Source organism: Ruditapes philippinarum, unplaced genomic scaffold (assembly GCF_026571515.1).
Source record: "Ruditapes philippinarum isolate M1 unplaced genomic scaffold, ASM2657151v2 ctg6116_1_1_1_1, whole genome shotgun sequence".
NCBI lineage: Eukaryota > Metazoa > Mollusca > Bivalvia > Venerida > Veneridae > Ruditapes > Ruditapes philippinarum.
Genome location: NW_026857527.1, coordinates 61,061 through 85,000, shown reverse-complemented (window position 1 = coordinate 85,000; position 23,940 = coordinate 61,061). Strand labels below are relative to the sequence as shown.

The 23,940-nt window shown below is 33.7% G+C and overlaps 1 protein-coding gene across 1 annotated transcript in view; it reads left to right on the top strand.

Annotated features, from left to right (window-relative positions):
* The window catches only part of LOC132750084 (calmodulin-binding transcription activator 2-like), a 75,284-nt gene that overhangs the window by 35,712 nt on the left and 15,632 nt on the right, over window positions 1-23,940 (top strand). The window contains exons 6-15 of the mRNA XM_060740022.1: window positions 2,569-2,707; window positions 10,084-10,115; window positions 11,267-12,673; window positions 15,208-15,334; window positions 15,658-15,801; window positions 16,868-16,956; window positions 18,106-18,293; window positions 19,021-19,096; window positions 20,711-21,518; window positions 22,827-22,919. Coding sequence (XP_060596005.1) covers window positions 2,569-2,707; window positions 10,084-10,115; window positions 11,267-12,673; window positions 15,208-15,334; window positions 15,658-15,801; window positions 16,868-16,956; window positions 18,106-18,293; window positions 19,021-19,096; window positions 20,711-21,518; window positions 22,827-22,919 — 3,103 coding nt within the window. The remainder of the gene's footprint in view (window positions 1-2,568; window positions 2,708-10,083; window positions 10,116-11,266; window positions 12,674-15,207; window positions 15,335-15,657; window positions 15,802-16,867; window positions 16,957-18,105; window positions 18,294-19,020; window positions 19,097-20,710; window positions 21,519-22,826; window positions 22,920-23,940) is intronic.

Here is a 23,940-nt window from a genome sequence, read left to right as displayed (position 1 = left end):
TAAATGGACTTGTCTAATTTTCTTAAATATGAACTAAACCATTCATCATTGGTAGTGCAAATTGGTAGTGTAAATATATGTATGTAGTGACTAAACAGTGAACAGTGCAGACTTTGTTAGTGCCAGCAGAAAACACTTATTCACTATAACTGTACTTATAACCAAAAAGCAATAGATGATAGATATGGTTCTGGTAATTGGCAAATGAGTAACTTTTTGGTCACTATAAAATGTACACCAAAATTAAAAAAGCTTTGAAAAATAAAAATAAAAGTATTTGTTAGGCATACTAAGCCTTTGATGATATAATTTATCCACCTTGTGGCCTATGGGGATGAGTAGTTAAGGTCGTTGACTTTGGACAGCTTGCCCCTCACAGCTTTTAGTTTAAATAGTAAGTGTAGAAAATCACCAAATAAAGTTAACAGTGTTGATGTGCCTTAAAAGCTGACATAGAATAAAACAACAACAAAAGAACCACAACATTCATCTATTCTAAAATACATAACACCTGTCCATTTTGGTAAGAAAGTTATATTAGCTTTGGTGCATTTAATCATATTAGTCCAAATTTTCGGGTCCTTCTTAACTGTAAACGACTATAGACAATACAGAAAGTTTTTACAGCTGAGGCTGACTTCTTCACAAATAATCAGTTTAGAGTTATGTCTGCTAGGACGTGGCTGTGTTCTTCATGTACACTATCACCAGAAACACTTATTACAACCATATTTGGCATGATGTCAAAATTGACCATGCCTATTTGAAAACTCATTTCATACGTAATAAACATTGATGTGGAAAGTTTTTGTCAATTCAGCCAAATTGTCTGCAAGGTTTGCAATAAATTCACATTAAAAATTTCCCGAGAGGATTTTAAAAGAGAATGTAATAGTAACAATGGAACCATTATTAATTTTTTCCGGCATTGCGTTTATTTATTGGTATCAATAATGTATATTTCATGAGGATAGGTGATGAAACATTCCGATATCTTTTAATATTATGTACTAACTTAGTGATGATTAAGCATCAAAATGATTTATAAACTGTCCCATCAGTGGTGTTGTAGATATTCATATCAAAATATTAACCCTTTAGCAGGAAATAGTTGTGTCAGTGGTTTAGTGGTTTAGGTGTCTTTTCTAAACTCGGGGATCATGGGTTCAGTCTTACTAAGGTCAAAACCATAACTGACTAATTGATTTACTGGTTAACTAACTGATTAACTAACTGATAAATAACTGATCAACTACAAACTGGTTAACTAATGGATTAACAAACTGATTAATTAATTGGTTAACTAACCAATGAATAAGTGATGAACCACTAACTGGTTAACAAATGGATTAACAAAATGGTTAATTAACTGGTTAACATGTGGAGGATAATTTGACTCTACAGCTTTGATATAGGCCTATTTTTATTGTTGATAAACTGCTGATTTGGCAGTATTTCATATCACAGATGCTGGTGTCAAATTGTGCAAAATATTCAAGCTTTTGTAAATATTAAAAGATGAGCATTTTAAAAGGTTTTCCCTCACTTTATTTACTGTCAAAATATTTTTTATTTAGAATATTAGTTGCGGAGGAGTTTTAATCTTGATAACAGCAAAATGGGACACATGAAAATATGTGTATTTTGTTAAAGTAAATATGCTAATGGAAATAAAGTGTCGCGTTACCACCATTTATTTGATGTTATACATTAAATTGAATAATTTAAATTTTAAAGTTGAATTTTTTTTTTCAATTTTATTTTCAATGGTATGGAAGCGGATATATATCATGTAACAATGACTAGCATTATAAATGCATTCAATACCATTAACAGAAGGCTATAATGGATTATTTCTGGTGCGTTTTAAATGCACAGAAAATGTAAAACCAATGTAGCTCGTTCATTTTATCAATAAATCTTGAAAAGCTGCATTAAATAACATTAAGGCCTTTTAAACATGTTTTTGTTTTTGTTTAAAAAGTAGAAATTGTTGTGTTCATTTTGAAAAGCAATATATTGGTTAGTTTAAAATTCACATTAAAAATTTCTTCTTTTTTTTCAAAATATACTTGAGCGAAATAATGATCAGATGTAATGCTTTTAAGCTAAAGTAGGAGCTACCATAAAAAGCATATTGCACTGATAATAAGAATGTTCTAGTTTGACCTTTTATTTTGCAGAAATTTCTTTTTTTTTTTTAAATATGTTTTGGTGGTTAATTTGATTTTGGGAAGAACATGTTATTTAATTCTTAGTTAAACTTTTTTAATATGGGAGTGGTTAATAAATGGTGATTGTTTATTCTGTAAGAATGATTTCATACGGCTTAAGAAAAATGCTTAAGAACGGCTAGAGTATTAATCTTTAGTAAAAGACTTGCCCTGTTGTAAAGTGGAACAGTCTGTTGAAAGCTGTAGGGATATTAGTATTAAAATACATGAATTGCTATGCAGACAGTATTAATAAAAAAAAAAAAAAAAAAAAAAAAAAATGGAAAAGAAAACAACAACATAAATACATAAATGTGGTAAAGTTCAGTGAAAAATGAGAATTTATATATTACAGAACCCAGATATAGTTTTAGTACATTATCTCAACGTCCCATACCCTAACAACACGAAGCTTAGCATTCCAGTGATGAATTTTGCCATGGAGAAAAAAGAATGGACCAAGGAGGAATTGGTGGAGCAGCTTAAACCAATGTGTTAGTATTTTATATATAAAACACCATACAAATAAACACCATTCAAAGAGTATATAAATAATACATGGCTTTGTGGGTAACAGTAAAAATAACTTCCCGAGGAAAATACTGTTACGCAAGGCTTTAGCAGTATTTTTACGAGGGGTGGTATTTTTACTGTTACTCAAAAACCCATTTGTTATCTATTTTATTAACCCGAACAATAACTGTGATGATTTTTGTGCCCCCACTATAGGGGGGGCATTAATAGATTTACACTTGTCCGTCCATCTGTCCGTCCATCCATTCTCTTTTTGTGTCGCACATAGCTCAAAAAGTATTTGACCTTTAGTCATGAAACCTTATAGAAATGTTGATCAGCATGTGTAGTTGTGCACCTGGGTATTTTTGTGTGGATGTATTTAGTATTTTTAAAGTAATTGCCCTTGACTTAGTAAAAATTTTCAAAATTCAACTTGTGTTGCAAGTAACTCAAAAGTATTTAACCTGTAGGCCTGAAAGTTTTCAAGAATGTTGGTCAGCATGTGTACTTATGCATAAGATTGACAAATCAGTGGAGTGTGGGGGCACCCGTGTCCTATGGACACATTTCTAGTTTATGATGATTTTATTAACCAGGTTTTCCGAAGGAAAAAACTGGTTATTAGATTGAGGTATGTCGGCGGGCGGGCGGGCGGACGGCGGGCGGGCGTAAAACAATTTCTTCTGTGCGCAACTCCTCCTACATTTCTCAACGGATTTTGACCAAACTTTCAACAGAAGCTTTGTCATCAAGTGCCCCTGGCGCATAATTGTCCCGGGGTTTTTGCGATTAGATAATATTTGACCTAATTATGGCCCTTTGTTCTTTTCCTATATAAAATATATAGTGAAACAATTTCTTCTGTGCGCAACTCCTCCTACATTTCTCAACGGATTTTGACCAAACTTTCTCAGAAGCTTTGTCATCAAGTGCCCTGACACATATTGCCAGGGTTTTGCAATGTATATATTTGACCTAATTATGGCCCTTTGTTTTTTTTTCCTTATATAGAATATATATAGTGAACAATTTCTTCTGTGCGCAACTCCTCCTACATTTCCAACGGATTTTGACCAACTTTCTCAGAAGCTTTGTCATCAAAGTGCCTGACACATATTGCCAGGGTTTTTGCAATTGGTATATATTTGACCTAATTATGGCCCTTTGTTTTTTTTCCTTATATAGAATATATAGTGAACAATTTCTTCTGTGGCGCAAACTCCTCCTACATTTCTCAACGGATTTTGACCAAAACTTTCTTAGAAGCTTTGTTATCAAGTTGCCTGGCACATATTGTCGGGGTTTTTGTGATTGGGATAATATTTGACCGCATTATGCCCTTTGTATATTTTTTTTCCTTATACAGATAATTTTTAATATATAGTGAAACAATTTCTACAGTGCGCAATTCTCCTAACATCTTCTCATTGGATTTGACCAAACTTTCACAGAAGCTTTGTCAATCAAGTGCCCTGGTGCTTCACTAAAGTTCCCATGTTTCTTCCAAGAACCATCATTCAAGTATTTTTTTTAAAATTGTGAACATACTTTTCTTGATATGGCACAAAACACGCACACGCTCAATATTGTTGTACCAAAAGAGAAATGACAAAGAGACGCAAAAATGCAAAATTAAAGCAAAAATAAAGTACTGTTTACCTTTCCTAAAACATTTGGGGAAAAAAAAGGCGAATAGACAACATAAAATTCTCAATCATTTTTGTTTGAGGAATATTAAAAAAGCCATAATTCCTCCTAAAAGTTCAATTAAAAACAAATGCCCCTTCATGACAAAGCTTCTGTGAAATATTTTGCTGAAAACCTGGTTGCATCGCATTGCGATGTTCCTTGTTTTATTTTATTTAGAACATAGACCATGTGACCAGATTTTATACTGTTTAATATACTATTACCGTTTAACAGTACAAATTTCTTAGTCACATGGTACACTTGCATTAACAGTATAAATAACTCCCAGTGGTCTATTGGAATTTAACATTACACAAAAAATGAGGGGTAATAAAATAAAGCTATAGCTAATGAAATATTTTTATAGAATTTTTATAGAATTTATAAATCATGAAATTATTTCATTTTGGCAAATTCATGGTTGATTCCCAAAAGAGTTGTAAAATACAATGTTATTTAACACACATGAATATTGTATGTAGACAGAATGAAATGTTCCAGAACAAAATATAATTCTGCTATTTTAAAGTAAGGTTTTACCAATTTAACAATGATTTTATGCAAATTCAATTCAAATTCAAATAGTTTATTTTCGTCTCATCACATGTAGAACAGATACATCACAATGAAAATGAATAAAACTGATAAAAGTACATACTGGGATCCTACATATTTACCGGACAATCAGTTTACCAGACAAAAGCTATTACTGCTGAATAGTGCTTTATCTTTTGCTTGATTCAAAAATCATACAGTAGGAATCGTACACACACTTTCTATTTCAAAGCAAATAACAACAAAACCACTCTCAGGCATATATTGTTTATCAGTTCTTTATCTACTAACATGCCCTTTTGTTTTATTGTTATTTCATGACCTTGTCATGCGGGGGAATAATCTGTTCTGCGCAGGCCCGAATATGGAGACCCTTAATGGGTTTTTAGATAGGTTTTACTTTTAATCTTTTCAACGTTACCTCAAGAGACAATCGTAACATATTTTAATGATAGAAAGTTATTTTAAATTTAGTCTTAACAGTATCTCGTTGTTTTTATCCCCCCACAATATGGGAGCATATAGCGTTGCACTTGTCCGTCCGTCCGTACGTCCCGAAATCTTGTGAACGCAACTCCTCTTAAACCGGATGGCATATTTTGGCTTAAACTTTCAGGGATGAACAACCTTAATGTGTAGATGGTAGTTAAGAAGGAATTTTTGCTGCGACCATAATATTTAAGAGAAATTATGGCCCTTTGTTGAATTTTTTTTCAACTTATATCATGTAGAAATTTGTGAACGGCCAACTCCTCTTAAACCGGATGGCCATATTTGCTTGTAAACCTTTCAGGGATGAAAAATCAAACCTTAATGTTGTAGATGGTAGTAAAAGGAAGGGAATTTTGTCTGCGACCAATTTAAACCAGAAATTATGGCCCTTTGTTGATTTTTTTTTACTAAATAAGCTATGTAAAAATTTTGTTTGAACGCAACTCCTCTTAATACCGGATTGCATATTTTGCTTAAAACTTACAGGGATAACAACGCATCAGGTTGTAGATGGTAGTAAGGAAGGAATTTTTGCTGCGACCAAAATTTTACAGAAATTATGGCCCTTTGTTGATTTTTTCAAACTCTATACTATGTAGAAAATTTTGTGAATGCAACTCCTCTTTAAACCAGATGGCAGATTTTGCTTAAACTTCCAGAGATTAACAACCTTAATGTGCAGATGGTAGTTAAGGAAGGAATTTTTGCTGCGACCAAATTTAACAGAATTATGGCCCTTTGTTGATTTTTAGTTTTCAACTTGTGGCACATGTAGTCCAAAAAATATTTGACCTAGAGTCATAAGATTGACAGAACAGTGGTGTGTGGGGGCATCCGTGTCCTATGGACACATTTCTAGTCTTTTACAAAGAAGTGTTAATTATAAAAAACATATAAGGAAACGGGTAACGCCCATGGGAGGAAATCTTACAAGAAATATAATAAAATGAATTTTATGGCTTTTGTAACATGCTACATGATGATCAAAAGGAAACTGTATGACAAGGAACAGAATTCCATTTCACACGTTTAAGGATCATTAAGAATCAATACGTTAAAGGGAAAGACAAGGTTAGAATAAAAACTTGATTTCAGAAAAAGAATACTATAAATAATAAATCTGCAAATTTTCTGCCGCCAAATAATAATATTAAACGAATGAAACAAAATTTAAATTCGCTAAAGTCACCGATTTCCTACAAATTAGTAAAGAGCGGCCATGGTTTGTGTATTGGCCGTTAATAAAAAAGGCTGGTCGCGTGATGTCATTTCCACCCACCATCTTTAGATTTATGATAAATCTAATTGAATTTTCGTAAGGGAAATTTAATATAATAAAGTATTGACCAGACTATTTAATTTTCACAGGAGGTGGTAGAGGAGATTTTTTTAATGGTTCAAAATAAAAGTAACAATATCCAAAAAAAAAAAAAAAATGTAAATAATAATGAAAAAATAAGAAGAAAAAAATCCGTCTGCTGGTCGCATCCACCCTCAGGCCAGTGATGCCGTCTACTTCCAAACGATGCTTAGATGTTCGTTAAAGTTTATTTAATGTAATTAAACAATATTTCACAGATTTTAATTATTTCTAATGTTATATGTAAGAAATTTTCAACAATTAAATAATGCAATTAAATAAGCAAACGCACCAAACGAATTAATTGGCGGTTAATTATTGATATCGGCCGATAATTAATCATTATTATAAAATCCTACTAAAACGTGTTCTAATAGTACATGTAATTAAATTTTTTGCAGTTTGATTCGACTTTCAAATTAAAAGGTGTGAACAAATTGGATAATTGAAGTACTAATTTCAAAAAATATAAGCAAACTCTTTTGAAAAGTAAATTGTAAATCATGTCTGTCAACGTATGATGCTGGGCATCGTAAATCGTAAGCCTAATATTAACTGCAGGCAAAACACTTTTATTGGCTGGCTCAAAAATCTAATTTGCATAATTTATTCACCAATTGGCTGGTTCTTACTACTTATGTCTAATACGTGTGCATTGTCCATTTTAATTTGTTCCTATTTGCAGCATAATGTTTCCTGTCAGCTGTGTACTGGACGATTTTATTACCCCTTTGTTGCTCTGTGCCGAACAGACCTTTTGATCATGCACAATGTTGCCCTGATTGGTTTAATCACCCTTGTCAAATATCTGATGACGAAATAGACATCTATTTTTTTTACGCTTGCATCAGTGAACTAAATGACCTAGGGGAAATTAGTTGCCACAACCTGTCAATATAATATGTAAAATTACAGCATGTTCATAAAATAGCAACACATTTTTTTCAGTTACCAAAATCATTTTAAATATTAAAAAGTAGATTTATGATTTTTTGGTTTTACTGGATTAAATTTACGTGTAGTAAAAAAAAAATGCATACCTGTGTTTGGAAAGGGATTGGGGTAAGTAGATAACGTACAGTTTGTTTTAATACGATATAAGTCTGGCTGCCGATTTTCCTGCGGCCATTCTCATAATTAGCGTCAATTGTGGAAAATCGCATCCTTAAGCAGATCTCTTGCATGTTGGATTTAGTTGATATTTTACGCTGAAAAAAAGATACAATGACCGGCGAATGTATCCTATTCGACAGCTTGGTCTAGCGAAAATAAGTACAAAAATAAAGGATATATCATCAATTTGAAGAAAGTTTCTCATACGTACCCAAATTAAATTGATGGTTTATCTTTGAAAATTAAGCAATCATTTGCTTATATCATCAAGCAAGCTTGAAAATCGGACAAATGATAATTAATGTCGCGGCGTCTTCATTAATTAATAAAACAATTCAGTTGCCATATGATGTTTTCATAAATAATTTATAATGTACGCAATAAGATTAATAAGTTCTTCCATCAAGATCATATTTCAGTTGTACCAGCGTGTACACCTATACAAGGAAGTGGGTGTAACACGTCACAATCTCGATCTCGTCTGTCTCGTGAGAATGACAGAACGCCAAAATGGCAGCGCCCATGAACTTTTTCTCAAGTAAAAAAATAGTGTCTTAAAACATGAATTTTTCACTTATAGGGTTGATGTCAACAGAAAAACTGTCATGGTACCTCTTTTTAAATGATGAATATTTATATTAGACAGACATCAATCCACCCATTCCTATTCCTTTAATTGAGTTAATAGTGTTAATTTCAATTACACCCTATATTATTGGCCTCTTCATAACAGGCATGACTGCCGTGTCTATTTCTAGTGACATACTGGGTTTTTAAATATCTTAACCTTGCCATTCTATAGTCGTAGTCTCCTGCTGATTATTTAAAGATTAATTTCAATTCACGACTTCAAAACTTTTTTAAACACAATGTCCGGTAAATTGAGTGGTTTACACAATTTTTTTCCTCTTATAATGCCCTACTTTAAAGACACATTTCTACGGTCAAATGTTTAATTTCATGTTTGATAAAGGAATATTTACGTGCATTAAGAACCCAAATTTAATTTGGGTAAAATTCCATTCTTTTTTATTATTTTAAATAAAAGTTACAGATCAAAAACTTTATATTTTGTCCGGTAATATGTAGGATCCCAGTATGCCATTCAATACAGAATTATATGAGACGTGTAAACAAAGCTTACATTCGTAATATTTTGAAAGTATTCTTATAAAATTTTGTTTCTTTTTGTGGCGAAAAACTATTAACATATTCCTGAAATATATAAGCCATGGAGGATTTACACTAATGATGGAGTTTTTTCCTTGATTGATGGAATCTTAATGAATAATGTATACAACAAATGATTTGAAAGAAACATAATTGATTCCATAGTACCCATTGACCTCAGGATGAGGTTGTATATTATTAAAGGTATATTACTTGTATATTTTAAGATATATTACTTGTATATTTTACTATATATTACTTGTATATCTTACGTTATATTACTTGTATATTTTACAGTATATTACTTGTATATTTTATGGTATTACTTACATATTTTATGGTATTACTTGTATATTTTACTGTACCTTACTTGCATATTTTACAGTATATTTCAGGGTTTGTATAATTTACTGTATATTTCATGTATATTTTATGGTATTACTTGTATATTTTATGGTATATTAATTGTATATTTTACATTATATTACTTGTATATTTTACAGTATATTTACAGTATATTACTTGTCTATTTTACAGTATATTATTTGTATATTTTTTTTTACTTGTGTATTTTACAGTATATTACGTGTGTATTTTACACTATTTTACTTGTGTATTTTACTCTATATTACTTGTGTATTATACACTATTTTACTTGGGTTTTTTACACTATATAACTTGTATATTTGATCCAGTAAGCTGGGAAAATTACCATATGACCGTAACATATGACTTTTACCCCACACAGAAAATTAAACAAAAACAAAATTAATGAAATGCAATGCTAACCATTCCCTTTTTGTGTTTGGTTTTATGTTCCCAACAACACAGTATAGGTCATATGGCGACTTTCCTGCTTTACAGGAAGACCTCAGATTTCCCTCTGTACATAATATTTCAAACACTAGCTGGCATCTTAGTAGTGCTAAATATATATATAAAAATCTACTTGATGAATAAATATTTTATTTTCAGTTTCCAGCATTGATGGGGAGTCTTTACCTGTGGTAAATTTGCAAACTTTTTATTATTTTTAGATCTTCCATTTGTTACATTATATAATATGTTTTTCTCTCCTTTCTTCAACATGTAATTTATATTATTATTATGATTTTGAAAACAGCTGTAATATGTTCTGAGGGGGAAAAACCTCTCAAATCTCATGAAATAAAGAATGCAAATAATTTAATGTGCCTGTTTGTATGATTATACAATTTCACATGTAATTAAGATCATTACAAAAACATAAGTAGATTTGAAATCCATTAGTGCAATAACTGATTAACTCCTATTAAATTTAGAAGGACTTATTCTGTTATTGCACTTAAAGGTGATGAATTATGTTAGAAATAGAGTGAGTAAGACACAATGCCTGACAGTTTTGTATACAAAGTTTCCAAGATTTTGATACTAATCAAAAACCATTATCAGTATTACAGTTTGTTGTGAGAATTGCAAAAAAAAAATTTAAAAAAATAATTTCAATTTAGGGATATTAAAAATAGTAGGGTTGTCACTATAAAAATGGGAACTGTTTAAATGGCGTCTTAATAACTGTGTAAAATGTTTAAACAACTGTATTAAAAGAATCTTAGATATTTAAGCATTAACTTTGTTTTTATGATAAGATACTCCTAAAAAAAGGACTTGACTTTCTTTTCTCAGCTGGTTTGTGGAAAGATGGTCATTTTACCAAGGTGTTTACATGTTGGACATTATACACAGATGGCCTCCTGGTGTATTACCCTGTTACCATCAAAATGATTAAAGTCTTAATACTCCCCCTGTGGCTGAGAGGTTGCCTTTATGGGTTGAGGCATCAGAATTGCATCAATCATTTAACTCTGTGTGATTGTAAGAGGAGACTAAATTGGTTCAAATTACTCCAGTCTATTTATCTCTTAGCTCCAGCAGGTGTGGTAGTTTTGACCTCTGTCATTGCTTTAATTTTGTAACACACAAGGTTAGCCAGAATCATCTTTCCTGTTTCGGTGCCATACCTAAATTGTGTTGGTGCATCGTAAAACGAAACAGAATAAGCAAGTGAAAGTCTCTATATGGCCATCACACTGTCAGTATGTCTTAAAACCTCGTAGGTAATATTATACTTTAATCTCACTCTGTCTAGCAATTTTATCTCTCTCTCTTTTTTTTGTAGCTGGATGAGACAATATTGACTTTGGTTCAACGGCTAATGGACAACCAGGACAGGTTCAAAGTTGAGCCTCAAATCTGTGGTTCAAGTTGCCAACCTCATACTTCACTATCGGCCACCAGTGGGTACAAGCCTCTGCCAGTACTGCCAGACAAACATGATCATAGATTTGTTCCCAGCACTCTCCCTCATCCCTCCGGCACCCTCCCTCATCCCTCCGCAACCCTCTCTCATCCCTCCACAACTATCACACAACAAACTCACACCTTACAAAACCCACTGAATCTTGCTCAAGGTCCACTGATATTGAACATTGGAAATCTAGGGGGTGGTCAAATGATGCTAGTGGCCAGTCAGAATGATGCGTCTCAGTTATCGATTTTAACAAATACTACAAACTCTGGGCAGCTACCGAATATAGAATCAAGGGAGGTCACTCCACAACTAACGAGAGAAATGAGTTCGCAGGTTAGAGATGTATCAACGCAGGTGTTATGTAGGTCGGTTTCATTGTGCGAGCCGAATGACTCTATTAACGCAAGTATTATGGCTCGTTCACAAAGCCACGATAGTTGTAATAATGTGACTGTGATTCCATCTCATAATATCAATTTTACACATCAGCAGGGGCAAAGTCAAACTAATGGTTTTCATAATATGGGGACAATACAAGGTACATCTGATATACAACAGATGGACACCAAGCCTGAGGAAACAAAATCTAACTTAAACCCAGTTGAAAATTCTTTCGTACAAGCAAATATCCAAACCTCAGAGACAAATAACTTCACTAGTCTGTTTTCATCGAATAATTCTAACAACAATTCTATGGTAAGCTCATTGTTAGATGAAATAAGTGGTGCAGACTTCCTTACTGCGGACAAGTTCTCGCCAATGGAAGAAAACAAGAAAGGTTTTGGTCATTTAGGAGACAGCTTCGAGAGTCTGCAAGGAACATTCAATACTTTACAAGGATCTGATTTAAACCTAGACCAGTTAGATCTAATAGACATGCCTGAGCTAGAAAGAATGTGCAGTGTCCTTACGAACTCTGGGGACATTGCTGAACTCCCTGCAAACATGGAAATGAATACTAATCAGTGCCAAAAATCACAGAATCTTGAAAACCAGAAAGTGGGAAGTATTTCCATGACTCAAACCAATATAGGCAATCTCAATGCAAATAATTTCTCTCGTAATAGTAGTGAACAGAGAGGGAGTATAGGTACAGTGAATAGTGATGTTGATTCTAGTTGTGTGACCTGTGGTACCTCAAGGTCACAAGGTCAAGGTCAGGATGGAGAACTGCCACCTATGGGAGGCAGGGGAGATAATTTAGTGCATACAACAAAGACACCATGTACAATAGCAACAATTACAGATTTCTCACCTGATTGGGCCTACGCAGAGGTTTGTGGTTTTTTCATTCTTTCAAAATATTGTGGCATTTTAGGTCATTTTTATGCCCCCACAATGTGGGAGCATATAGCGTTGCACTTGTCCGTCCGTCAGTCCGTCAGTCCGTACGTCCCGAAATCTTGTGAACGCAACTCCTCTTAAACCGGATGGCAGATTTTGCTTAAACTTACAGGGATGAACAACCTTAATGTGTAGATGGTAGTAAAGGAAGGAATTTTCGCTGCGACCAAATTTAACAGAATTATGGCCCTTTGTTGATTTTTTCACTCGATACTATGTAGAAATTTTGTGAACGCAACTCCTCTAAAACCGGATGGCAGATTTTGCTTAAACTTACAGAGATGAACAACCTTAATGTGTAGATGGTAGTAAAGGAAGGAATTTTTGCTGCGACCAAATTTAACAGAATTATGGCCCTTTGTTGATTTTTTCACTATATACTATATAGAAATTTTGTGAACGCAACTCCTCTTAAACCGGATGGCAGATTTTGCTTAAACTTACAGGGATGAACAACCTTCAGGTGTAGATGGTAGTAAAGGAAGGAATTTTCGCTGCGACCAAATTTTACAGAATTATGGCCCTTTGTTGATTTTTTCACTATATACTATGTAGAAATTTTGTGAATGCAACTCCTCTTAAACCGGATGGCAGATTTTGCTTAAACTTCCAGGGATGAACAACCTTAATGTGTAGATGGTAGTAAAGAAAGGAATTTTTGCTGCAACCAAATTTAACAGAATTATGGCCCTTTGTTGATTTTTAGTTTTCAACTTGTGGCACATGTAGTCCAAAAAATATTTGACCTAGAGTCATATGATTGACAGAACAGTGACGTGTGGGGGCATCCGTGTCCTATGGACACATTTCTAGTTTTGTAATTGTTTAGCATGATCGTCAATGACACTTGATCTGTACAGCTGTGTGTGATTTTGACAGAGCCATCAATAGTCGAAGATTGAAAAAAAAATGTGGAACTTTTTTTTTGCAATGAAGTCTAAAAATTAGATTTAGGGAGTGCAAAAAGCAAGATATATAATGGAATAAAATTGTTTGTAATGGAAGGTCACTGAAGACAGTCATAACTATAGTTACTGATATATTTCAGTTCATTTTAAAACATAAATGCTGAAATTGATATACAGTGAAAGTTGAGAAAACCGGACGGCTTTCGGACCGAGGGTTTTGTCCGGTTTTCTCAGCGGTCCGGTATTCTCAATGTCCCCTTCAGCTATTCAGGATCCTATAAACCGAGCAATAACTTACAAAGGATGCTGAACGTATATTTGCATTTTCATGATCATGAGTAAGTATATTGCTTAATAAAGAAATGATAAAAATACTATACAATATGTTTTAATTGTTTTTGTCCCATTATTGCATATAAATACAATAAAATTTTGGATTTAAACGAACAGCAGTTACCTCATAACGATAAAGTCCGATTACACCCGCATATGTTTACATTTGGGTAATGGATAATGATTTAACGAACATAGTTTACTTTGTTTGTTTATAATAATGCCCCAATTGTTAATATTGCTTATACATGTACCATGTTTGTCAGATAGAGATTTTTAAAGTAGGTCTTGGCAAAGTTTTACTGTCTTTAACTAATTTAAATTTGTCACTATTAGACAGCTCTTGTCGAATTCTTTTAGGCCATGGAATAGAACTTGGCACTGATAAATGTCGTTTCCGTTGCGTTGTCATTTTAGGAAATGAATATACAAAAAGCAATGCAGTATAATAATATTCTATTTTTCATTCATACTGATTTTAACTTATCAATTTCTCGTGCATTTTGGCATTTATATAAAACGGTAACATATAACTGTAAAAAGAGACATAATTAACAAATCAGATAATCATTGTTCCGTTTACGCTCAGTTAGCGTATTAGACACAACCAATTGATAAGTACACAAGGTTATTCACACCTTCGTCGTCCGGTATTGTCAGGGTAATTGTCTATATAATGGACTTTGAGTCCCTTTTCAACCGTCCGATATTCGGTTTTTACAGATTCCGGTATTGTCAATGTTTATTACAATAGTTTAAAGAAGGAAAAATTTTGGACTGAATTATTCATCCGGTATTTAGAGAGTTCCGATTTTCTCAGCATCCGGTTTTCTCAAATTTCACTGTAGTATAATCTAACCGAAACAAATATGGCTGCTTAAATTAAGTCAGATTCGAGGCAAAGTATAATTTTTATCTGTGCTTCATTTAGTTTGTATATCATCTATGTATCATGCTAAAATAACTTAAGACATGTAATAAAAATGTTTAATTATATAAAACAGTATAAGATGTTTTATTTTATTATAATATTATAACGTTTCTTTTACGCGCCAAATGTGGCATCTATTAACGTAGATGTCTGTTTGGTACATTTACGTCATTTCCTCTGTTATTTATCAACTGACGAAGCTAATAAAGCAAAACATGTATTGATATTTAAAATTGTGTTGGTTTTTTATCTATTTCTCCTACATATTCATTTCTCAATTTGTATTTGTGCAGGGCCAGACGAAGGTGTTAGTAACGGGACCATGGCATTCTAATATGGGAAACTATACAGTATTATTAGATGGAAAAATAATAGCCACCACTCTTGTTCAACCAGGTGTTCTCAGATGTTTTGTTCCAAGTAAGTAATTATCTGATTTATTTTAATATTTTACAAATTAAAAGAGAAGATAAACTTCTAGTAATTATTTTTAAAAGAACTGCCGGCTATTTTGCTCACAGATTCTCTCATTGTATGGATAAAATTTGCTTCTTTTATTGCCTGAAATAGATCATTTCTAGGGAAAAGATTGTGTAAGTGGTCACATAGGTCAGACAATAGAAGTGTGAAACAGTGATCGGTTGCTGATACGCAGGCTGGTCTGGATCCATACTGGTCGCAAACGCATTACGTTGGTTTTGTCATGCCACGGCTCATATGTATGTATTAAATATGTTTGACAGGTCATCATTCTGGTCGTGTAACATTACAAGTCTCGTGTGATGGGACGGTCATCTCTAACAATGTCCAGTTTGAATACAAGGATAGACCAAGTGATTCACTCAGCGATACATCCTCATTGGTCCTAGATTGGTTCTCTGTTGACGGTAGTATTCTCTTTATTACCTGCTGAATTTCTATAATTAACTTGCCCTGTAGTCATAATTGTATTCTTATATTGTGATATTAGTGATTTTTGACTGTTATTTTTCTGTTTGTTTGTTGTTATAACCAGTTGCATATTATATGCCTTGGTTTAATAAAAACTGAAACTGAAACTGTTTTGCATTTGGACCAGTCCATTCAAAGTTTAAGGGGTTTCATTTTCAGAATACAAAAATTGAGCCAGCCAACAGTATAGAGCCTTGTCAAAGTACAGGAATGAGTGGGCTGGCCTGGCTCTATACTGGTGGATAAGGCTATTCACTTTAAGTTCCAAAAGTTAGTGTAAACATATTTTATTTCAAACATTTTAACACAAACATAATTATTTTACATACAATCATTACTTACATATGATAATATACAATGAAGAAATAGGAACAGATTCGAAAGCATACAATGCTTATAAAAGGACTTTTCCTAACATAAAATTCATTACTGTAAATGTAGCGGTAAAATTCATGTTTGAAATATATAATAAAAAACATTTTTATTGATAATGAATGTAGAAAGATGAGGAAGGCAAAAGCGTCAATTAAGAGCTGACAGAAGAAAATTATAGAGTTGAAATAAGTTAGATTAGAAACCTTGCTATGATATGTTTTAAGTTCCAATTCCATGATTTTATATCCTGTCAAATTTGTGAGGATAATGTAATAATAAAGTTACCTAGTACTAATTTAATTATATCCCTTTCTCATTAAACATTTCATCTCCTTAGCGCAGTAATGTGTTAACTCCTATTAAAATATACTAGGAGTTAACCTGTTCCTGCACTAAGGTGACGATTTAATGGTTATGTAATGAGTTTTAAAAGAAATGAGCTTTCTTAATAAGCCAATGTGCAGTTTATTGTAAAAAAAACTTGGATAAGTTTCTTCGTAGCAACTAATTATATAGTTCATGTAGCAAAACTTTAAGATACTACATTTCCAGGCAAATTCTTTTTCACTGTTGTCAAACAATCTTGAATTTGTGATAATTATAATTTGATGTATATCTTATTTACAGATTGTAAGCTTATAGAACAGTTGTTAACAAAGTTAGAGAGGATAGAACTTGCCCTCAGTAAGGTCCCTGATTCTCCTAACATTAAACAGGTAAATTTAAAATTATACAATTAGCAAGCTTCCTTAAATTACAGGTAATTCACTAATGCCCTGCTGAATAACCTAAATGAAGGTGTCTGTCTTCCTGAAGTTTTAATTGTCAAAATATGAGATAATCAAAAGAAGATGACAAATTTGAAGCAACATGCCTGATGTCTAACACACACCTCCCTACTTTACCCCTATATGAGCCATGTCATGACAAAAACCAACATAGTGTGTTTGCAACGAGCATAAATCCAGACCAGCCTGCGCATCCGCGCCGTCTGATTAGGATCCATGCTGTTTGCTATCAGTTTCTCTATTTGTAATAGGGTTTGTAAGCAAACAGCATGGATCCTGAACAGACCGCAAGGATGCGCTCGTCTGGATCCATGCTGGTCGCAAACGTACTATGTTGGTTTTGTCATAGCACGGCTCATATGTTTATTTAGAATCTATAATATCTGACTTAAGAAGGTATGAAAGGGACATTAGACGTCAGGCACCTGTGAAGTAAGTCAGCCAATACTAAATGTTTTGTTAGACTGCAAGGATTTGCATACTGCCTTGACCTTGTGGTGATTGCAAACATTACATAATGTTAACTTCCTGCTCCATCTATCTGAATGTTAAACATGTATTATTAATGTGTCAAGTGTTGCTAAAGTCTTACTTCGAAAAAATTGTATAGGTTATCCTAGTCAATACTGATTTGAACTTGCAATTGTAATGTCAGTTGTTTTGACATCAAAATAATATATAAATAGTCAACATAAATAAGTCTATTGAGCATTTGTTTTTTTAAGTGTTGGCCTCTCCACCCAAATATTGTGCGATTAATTTCCTCTAGGGTCTCAAACATGTTTCCTCATATGGTGGTAGCCACAAGTGAAATATGACAATTTTCATACCACAAGATGAAAATAAATCTTGTATTTATAGGAAAAACTTGAATTATCTGTTTATTATATACATTTTTCTCTTTTTTGACATTACTATTTGAAAGACTTACCCTTAAATTTTGTGTATTGGCTGAATGTAGAAGAAAGTAGTCTGGCAAAAAACACCAGTGAAAATACAGAAAATTAAATACATATTTTATTTCACCAATATTTCTAAATATTTCATTTATATAAGTAATATAATAAACTATTTTAGATAACCAGTAATTTGTCAAGTTTAGCAGATATGGACACGTGTCTGACACAACATTTAGAATCTCTCGCATCTCGACTGTGGACGTCAAATGATTTATCTGTAGAGAATGGATCTATGGGACTCAGTCTCCTACATCTTGCCGCCGGGCTTGGATACCACTCCTTCATCACTTTTCTTATCAAATGGAGGTAAATCTTTCTAAATGTGATAATATGAATGGATGAAGTGTCCACCTAGTTAGCTAGAAAATGAGGTTTTGGAGGGGGCAACAGAGATCAATGGCAAAGTCGTTGGCTAATGTGGAATCTTGTCACACAGAGCCTGAAGGACAGCTTGGTTGAAGCAGAATTTAGAAGTTGACAGATATAGTTCATGTCTTTGAAGGCATATCCTTGCATGTGTGTTCGACCTGAAAATTAACTTGCAAGATGATATGTCTTAATACTCTTATACTGTGTTTATGTTAGTAAAGTAAACCCAGCTTAGTATGTGCTATGGACTTGTCTTGTCTTATAAATCTGGAACTGTCCATAAGTAATTTCTGGGACTTTATTTTCAAAATACTATGTGTTGAAATTGTTTAGCTAATAGTTACTATTATGTAATGAGGAAGTTATCTAGCTAGCTTACAGAACGTTAGTGGTTCTACTCAGGTGCCTGTTTGTGCCTGAAATAATGCACAGAGGGGCACCTGAGGTCTTTCTTCACCAGAAAAGCTGGAACTTTGCCATATGACCAATACTGTGTCGGTGTGATGTAAAACAAAATCAAACTAACAAATAATTGTGTAAGAATGACTGGTCTGACTCTGCTTATGCCATTGGTAAATAATTAACATGTCTCTATGTCTATACTGTATTACTTGTTTTGTTGCTTGTACTACTGTATTATTACTTTTTCTTACTTGTATTTCAGGAATGAGAATCCAAGTTGGTTATTGGAGTATGAAGTAGATGCACACAGTACAGATCTGAACTCTTGTACACCACTCGTAAAAGTTACACTATTTTTCATCTTGCAATCTACAAATCGTTGACTGAATATAGACCATGCATAGGTGAGAACAAAACCATGTAACATGTGCATACCCCATAATAACAGATGCTGAACTGCCCCCAAATGTAGGCAGGTGCGCTATGCCATATAAATAACAAAGGTGCAGACCCCAAATGTAAAGGTGCAGCCCCCCCATAATAACAGGTGGCAGGCCCCCAAATGTAGCAGATGCAAGACCCCAGACAATGTACGCATGGTGCCACGACCATTAACTCACAATATAACAGGTGCAGACCCGCAATGTAAAACAGGTGTAGCCCCCCCATATACAGATGCAGGCCCCCAATGTAGCAGATTGCAAGTACTCACCAATGTAGCAGGTGCAGAACCACGCTAGAGTGAGCAAGTGCAGACCGCCAAATTGTTCAGGTGCAGAACCCCGCAAATGTAGCAGGTGCAACCCCCCATTGTAGCAGGTTGGCAGACCGTACCTAATGTTGCGTACAGAGGTGCATCTACCCCCTTTCCAATGTTTAACAGGTGCAAGACGCAACAATGTAAGAGGTGCAGACCAAACAATGTAAGAGGTGCAGAACCCATGTAACAGGTGCAGACCCCAATGCAACAGGTGCAGATCCCCATGTAGCTGGTGGCAGACCACCATGTAGCAGGTACAGACCCGCCCAATATAACAGATGCAAGACCCTCCCCTCCCCATGTAGCAGGTGCAGAGACCAACCCAAAATAGTAGCAAAGGTGCAGAACCCCAGGTGTACACAGGTGAGACCCGCATATAGCAGGTGCAGAACCCCAATGTAACAACAGATGGAAGACCCCCCATGTAACAGACAGGGTGCAGACCCCAATGTAAAGGTGCAAGACCACATTGTTATATACGATCAGACCACTTATTACCAGGTGCATAACCCCATATTAACAAGCTGCAGACCGCAATTTAGCATGTGCAGACACTGTTAAGACATAACTAGTAATTCAAGATACAGTACAAACATGGTATTTTTGAAATTTTCCATGAAAATGATGAATGTCTTTTCTAAATTCAAAATTTCAAATTTCATGTAAAAATGTTGAATTCTGCTTAAGCGGGTGCTATGGGGCATTGACAGTAGTTTGCACTCGACAGTACTATCCGTGAATAAGCTCAGTCAAACTGAGTCAACAACATTTTCAATTTTGCCATTTTGGACTTTCTTTTGGGATAATTATTTTCTCTAGTGTATAGATTGACAGATGAGTAAGTCTTGTTATGAAATTTAGCATGGTAAAGGGTTGAAGTTTACTAAAAAATTCGAGGCATGTGACTGTCCATTTTCAAACGATAATTGAATTATAATCGGTTGTGAAAGCAATATAATATGTATTTAACACACACACCCAGAACATATAAATGGAGCTTAAAGTAGAGAAAAATAATGCAATAGAAAGAGCATAGGATGTATTATGTACAGTTTATTAAACTAGAAAATTGGCCTCTAGCTTCCAATTATGAGGGTTGCAATGATGTGTTACTGTAAGCACAAAAAATATGTCATTTTATTACACAAAATCAAATGTGTTATTAATTGAGTCAAATCTTATATTTTCATAGATGTGGGCATGTGCAAGAGGACACACCAAGTCTGCAGAAATTCTCTACAACTGGAACAAAGGTCCACTACATTCATTTAATAGAGAGGGTAACCTCCCCTTGCTGGTTGCTAGGCAGCATGGACATCACAAACTGGCTGACCAATTAGAACAAATTGATTCATCACATGACAAGTCACATGATCTGAATTCATCAAGATCACAAGAATACATTTCATCGTCAAGCATTTATCAAACCCAGACTTTTGATAATTCTCAAAGCATGAGTAAAATGTGTTCAAATTCGGATTCTGTCTCAAATATTCGCTCAACTCCAGAAAAGACTTATTTTTCTACTGACTTTCCGATGACATCTTCAACAACCATTACAAAGGAGTCAACTGATTCAGTTTCCCAACACGAGGAACTTCCAGACTCGGACACTGTACTGAATGCTTTACATATTGATATACCCTCTAGCCATCATGATAAAATTGAAAATGCTCACAAACAATATAAACGAGAAAATCCTTCTCATAACAATAAACCAATGCTAAAATCATTGCCGTCATCGGCATCAAAAAGTATAACATCCACAATGGCATCATTATCCACATCTTCACTGTCAACGGCCGAAAAAAGACAAAAGTTGCAAAAACGATTTTCTGTTGATGTGATATCTAATCAAACTTTAGAACCGGTACATTTTTCAACGACCGCAGCATTCCAGCGTCCGGTTCGGGAGGCTAATTCGGAGCCTCAACTAGCAGCTAATATGGAGCACTTGTTGTACCAGACTAACCCAATGTTATCAGATGGAAGAGAATCAGGTATGATGCTGTTGATCTAGTTGACTTACATTATCTTGTTGTTAAAACTTAATGACATTTTCTAATTTCTTCTTATTGAACAGGTTTGCTGCCTGTTTATGTTTCACTATAATTAATCCTTAAGAATTTAATTGTAGCTGAAGTTTAGTATGTCTATTACAGTAAACATGTTGAATTTTTAAATGGACTTCCAGCTTTCAATTATGGAACTGTTACTTATCAATATTTTGGAATTTGCAGATTATAGTCATCCAACAGTATAGAGTCTGGTCAGACTACACGGATGTGTGGCAAAGGCTGGTCACTCTTGTTTAAGCAGGATAAGAGTCAATTATGGTTATTTTATCATTGCTTAGTACTGGTTGGTTCCAGGAACGGATTCAAGAGTGTTTCAATAAGCTAATAATAGCTTCCAAAACAATCGAACTAAAATATATTAGTATAAACTAAACTAATTATTGTTATATATTGATAATATACATGTATATGTTTAATGAATAATACTAGGTTACGCAGAGCTGTTTGTAAACAGTTGAACCAAGTGTGATCGAGAGACCATGTGGCAAAACTCATATGTAATCAATGACAACTCATCAATATCTCATCTTGGATTAACATTGGACAACGAGGTAAATCGTATTAGGATTACAACATTTTTTTACAGCTTTTAGCCATTTTATTAAACCTAGTAATGTTTGTCCTATTTTGTCTGTAGATGTGATATTCAGTCAATTATACATCAACACCCATGAAATGGATTAATTATCATTATCGGTAACCCGCAGCGCAGGAGTGTAATAAAGCCATTTAATAAAAACTATATTACACTATTATAATAACACTTTGACGTGACGTCTTTTGTGCAATATATACACATAGCTTTAATCATGCTAATGTTATTGTTACACTATGGGCACGTCATAAAAAATAGCTCTTTTTAACAGTTTACCGCTCTTATTTGATATATGTGATAAAAAGAATATTATATTCGGATAGCTTCAATACTAATTTATTGAACTCGTTGAATAAAACAATATTATGCTAGCCAGAGGCTTGCATAATATGATTTTATTCAACTTGTTCAATAAATTTAGTATTAATTCAATTAACTCTTTCAATATCCTCTATTTAAAGTGCCTAAAAAGTGGGGTGGACCCTTATTAAACTTTAGAACACACACAAACAATTTAAATCATCTGGTCAGATTGCCTGGATGTAAACACTGGCTTATCTCTATACTAGTGCCATAAACATAGGCAAAATTTTGGTTATCTCTAACAGTAAAATAAATGGCTTGTATGTTTTCAGATAATTTATCAGATGGCAGCAATAATTCATTTGTTGATGTAGAGAGAATTTCCTCTGATGATGAAGATATGAGAAGAAAAATGTTGAGTCAAGGTTAGTGTTTTACTTAGAAAATGTTGAGTCAAGGTTAGTGTTTTACTTGTAAAAATGTTGAGTCAAGGTTAGTGTTTTATTTGAAAAAATGTTGAGTCAAGGTTAGTGTTTTACTTGAAAAAATGTTGAGTCAAGGTTAGTGTTTTACTTGAAAAATGTTGAGTCAAGGTTAGTGTTTTACTTGAAAAATGTTGAGTCAAGGTTAGTGTTTTACTTGCAAAAATTTTGAGTCAAGGTTAGTGTTTTACTTGAAAAATGTTGAGTCAAGGTTAGCGGTTTACTTAAAAAATGTTGAGTCAAGGTTAGTCTTTTACTTTGAAAATGTTGAGTCAAGAATAGACTTAACTTTGCTTGATTGTTAGTATTTGACATTTCAAAGGTGTGGCATGTATGGAAAATAGTGAAAAAATAAGACATGCAAATATAAGACAGAGAGAGATGATCTATTTTTAGAAAAGAAGAGCTCTGACTTTTCAACAGTTTGGTTTTTTGATTGAAATCTTAGCCTGCTTGCAGGAACAGATTTACACAATTTTGATCTTTATACTCACAGTGTTAATACATTTACGAACTTCTTTTTGTAAGCATAGTTTTACTACATTATTCAAAACAATATCATGCTCTACCAAACTTTTTTTTGGAAATATTTTTGTGAAATGTCTAATCTGTGGTTATGTTGAAAGCCTTGATAATGGTTATGTTGATGCTTTAGCAGTATTTGTAAACATACATGCAGGAAATATTTTACAGTAAAAGTAACTTAAACTCTATTTTTATATATTAGGCGTAGAAAATTGAAAACCCTCAACCCCACAAATGGTTCACCTGGCTAAACAGATAATTGCTGTGCGATGCCAGAGAGAAAAAATCGTCACCCTTAGTCGCGGAGATGATATTCAGCCAGATGAGTTTCAAGCGAGAAACGTAGCAGTTCGTACAGCTTCTTTACACAGTCCTCCGCATCACCACACCCGGCCCTCGTCATAACGGGGAGGCTTTATTCTTCGTATGGAGAAGATTC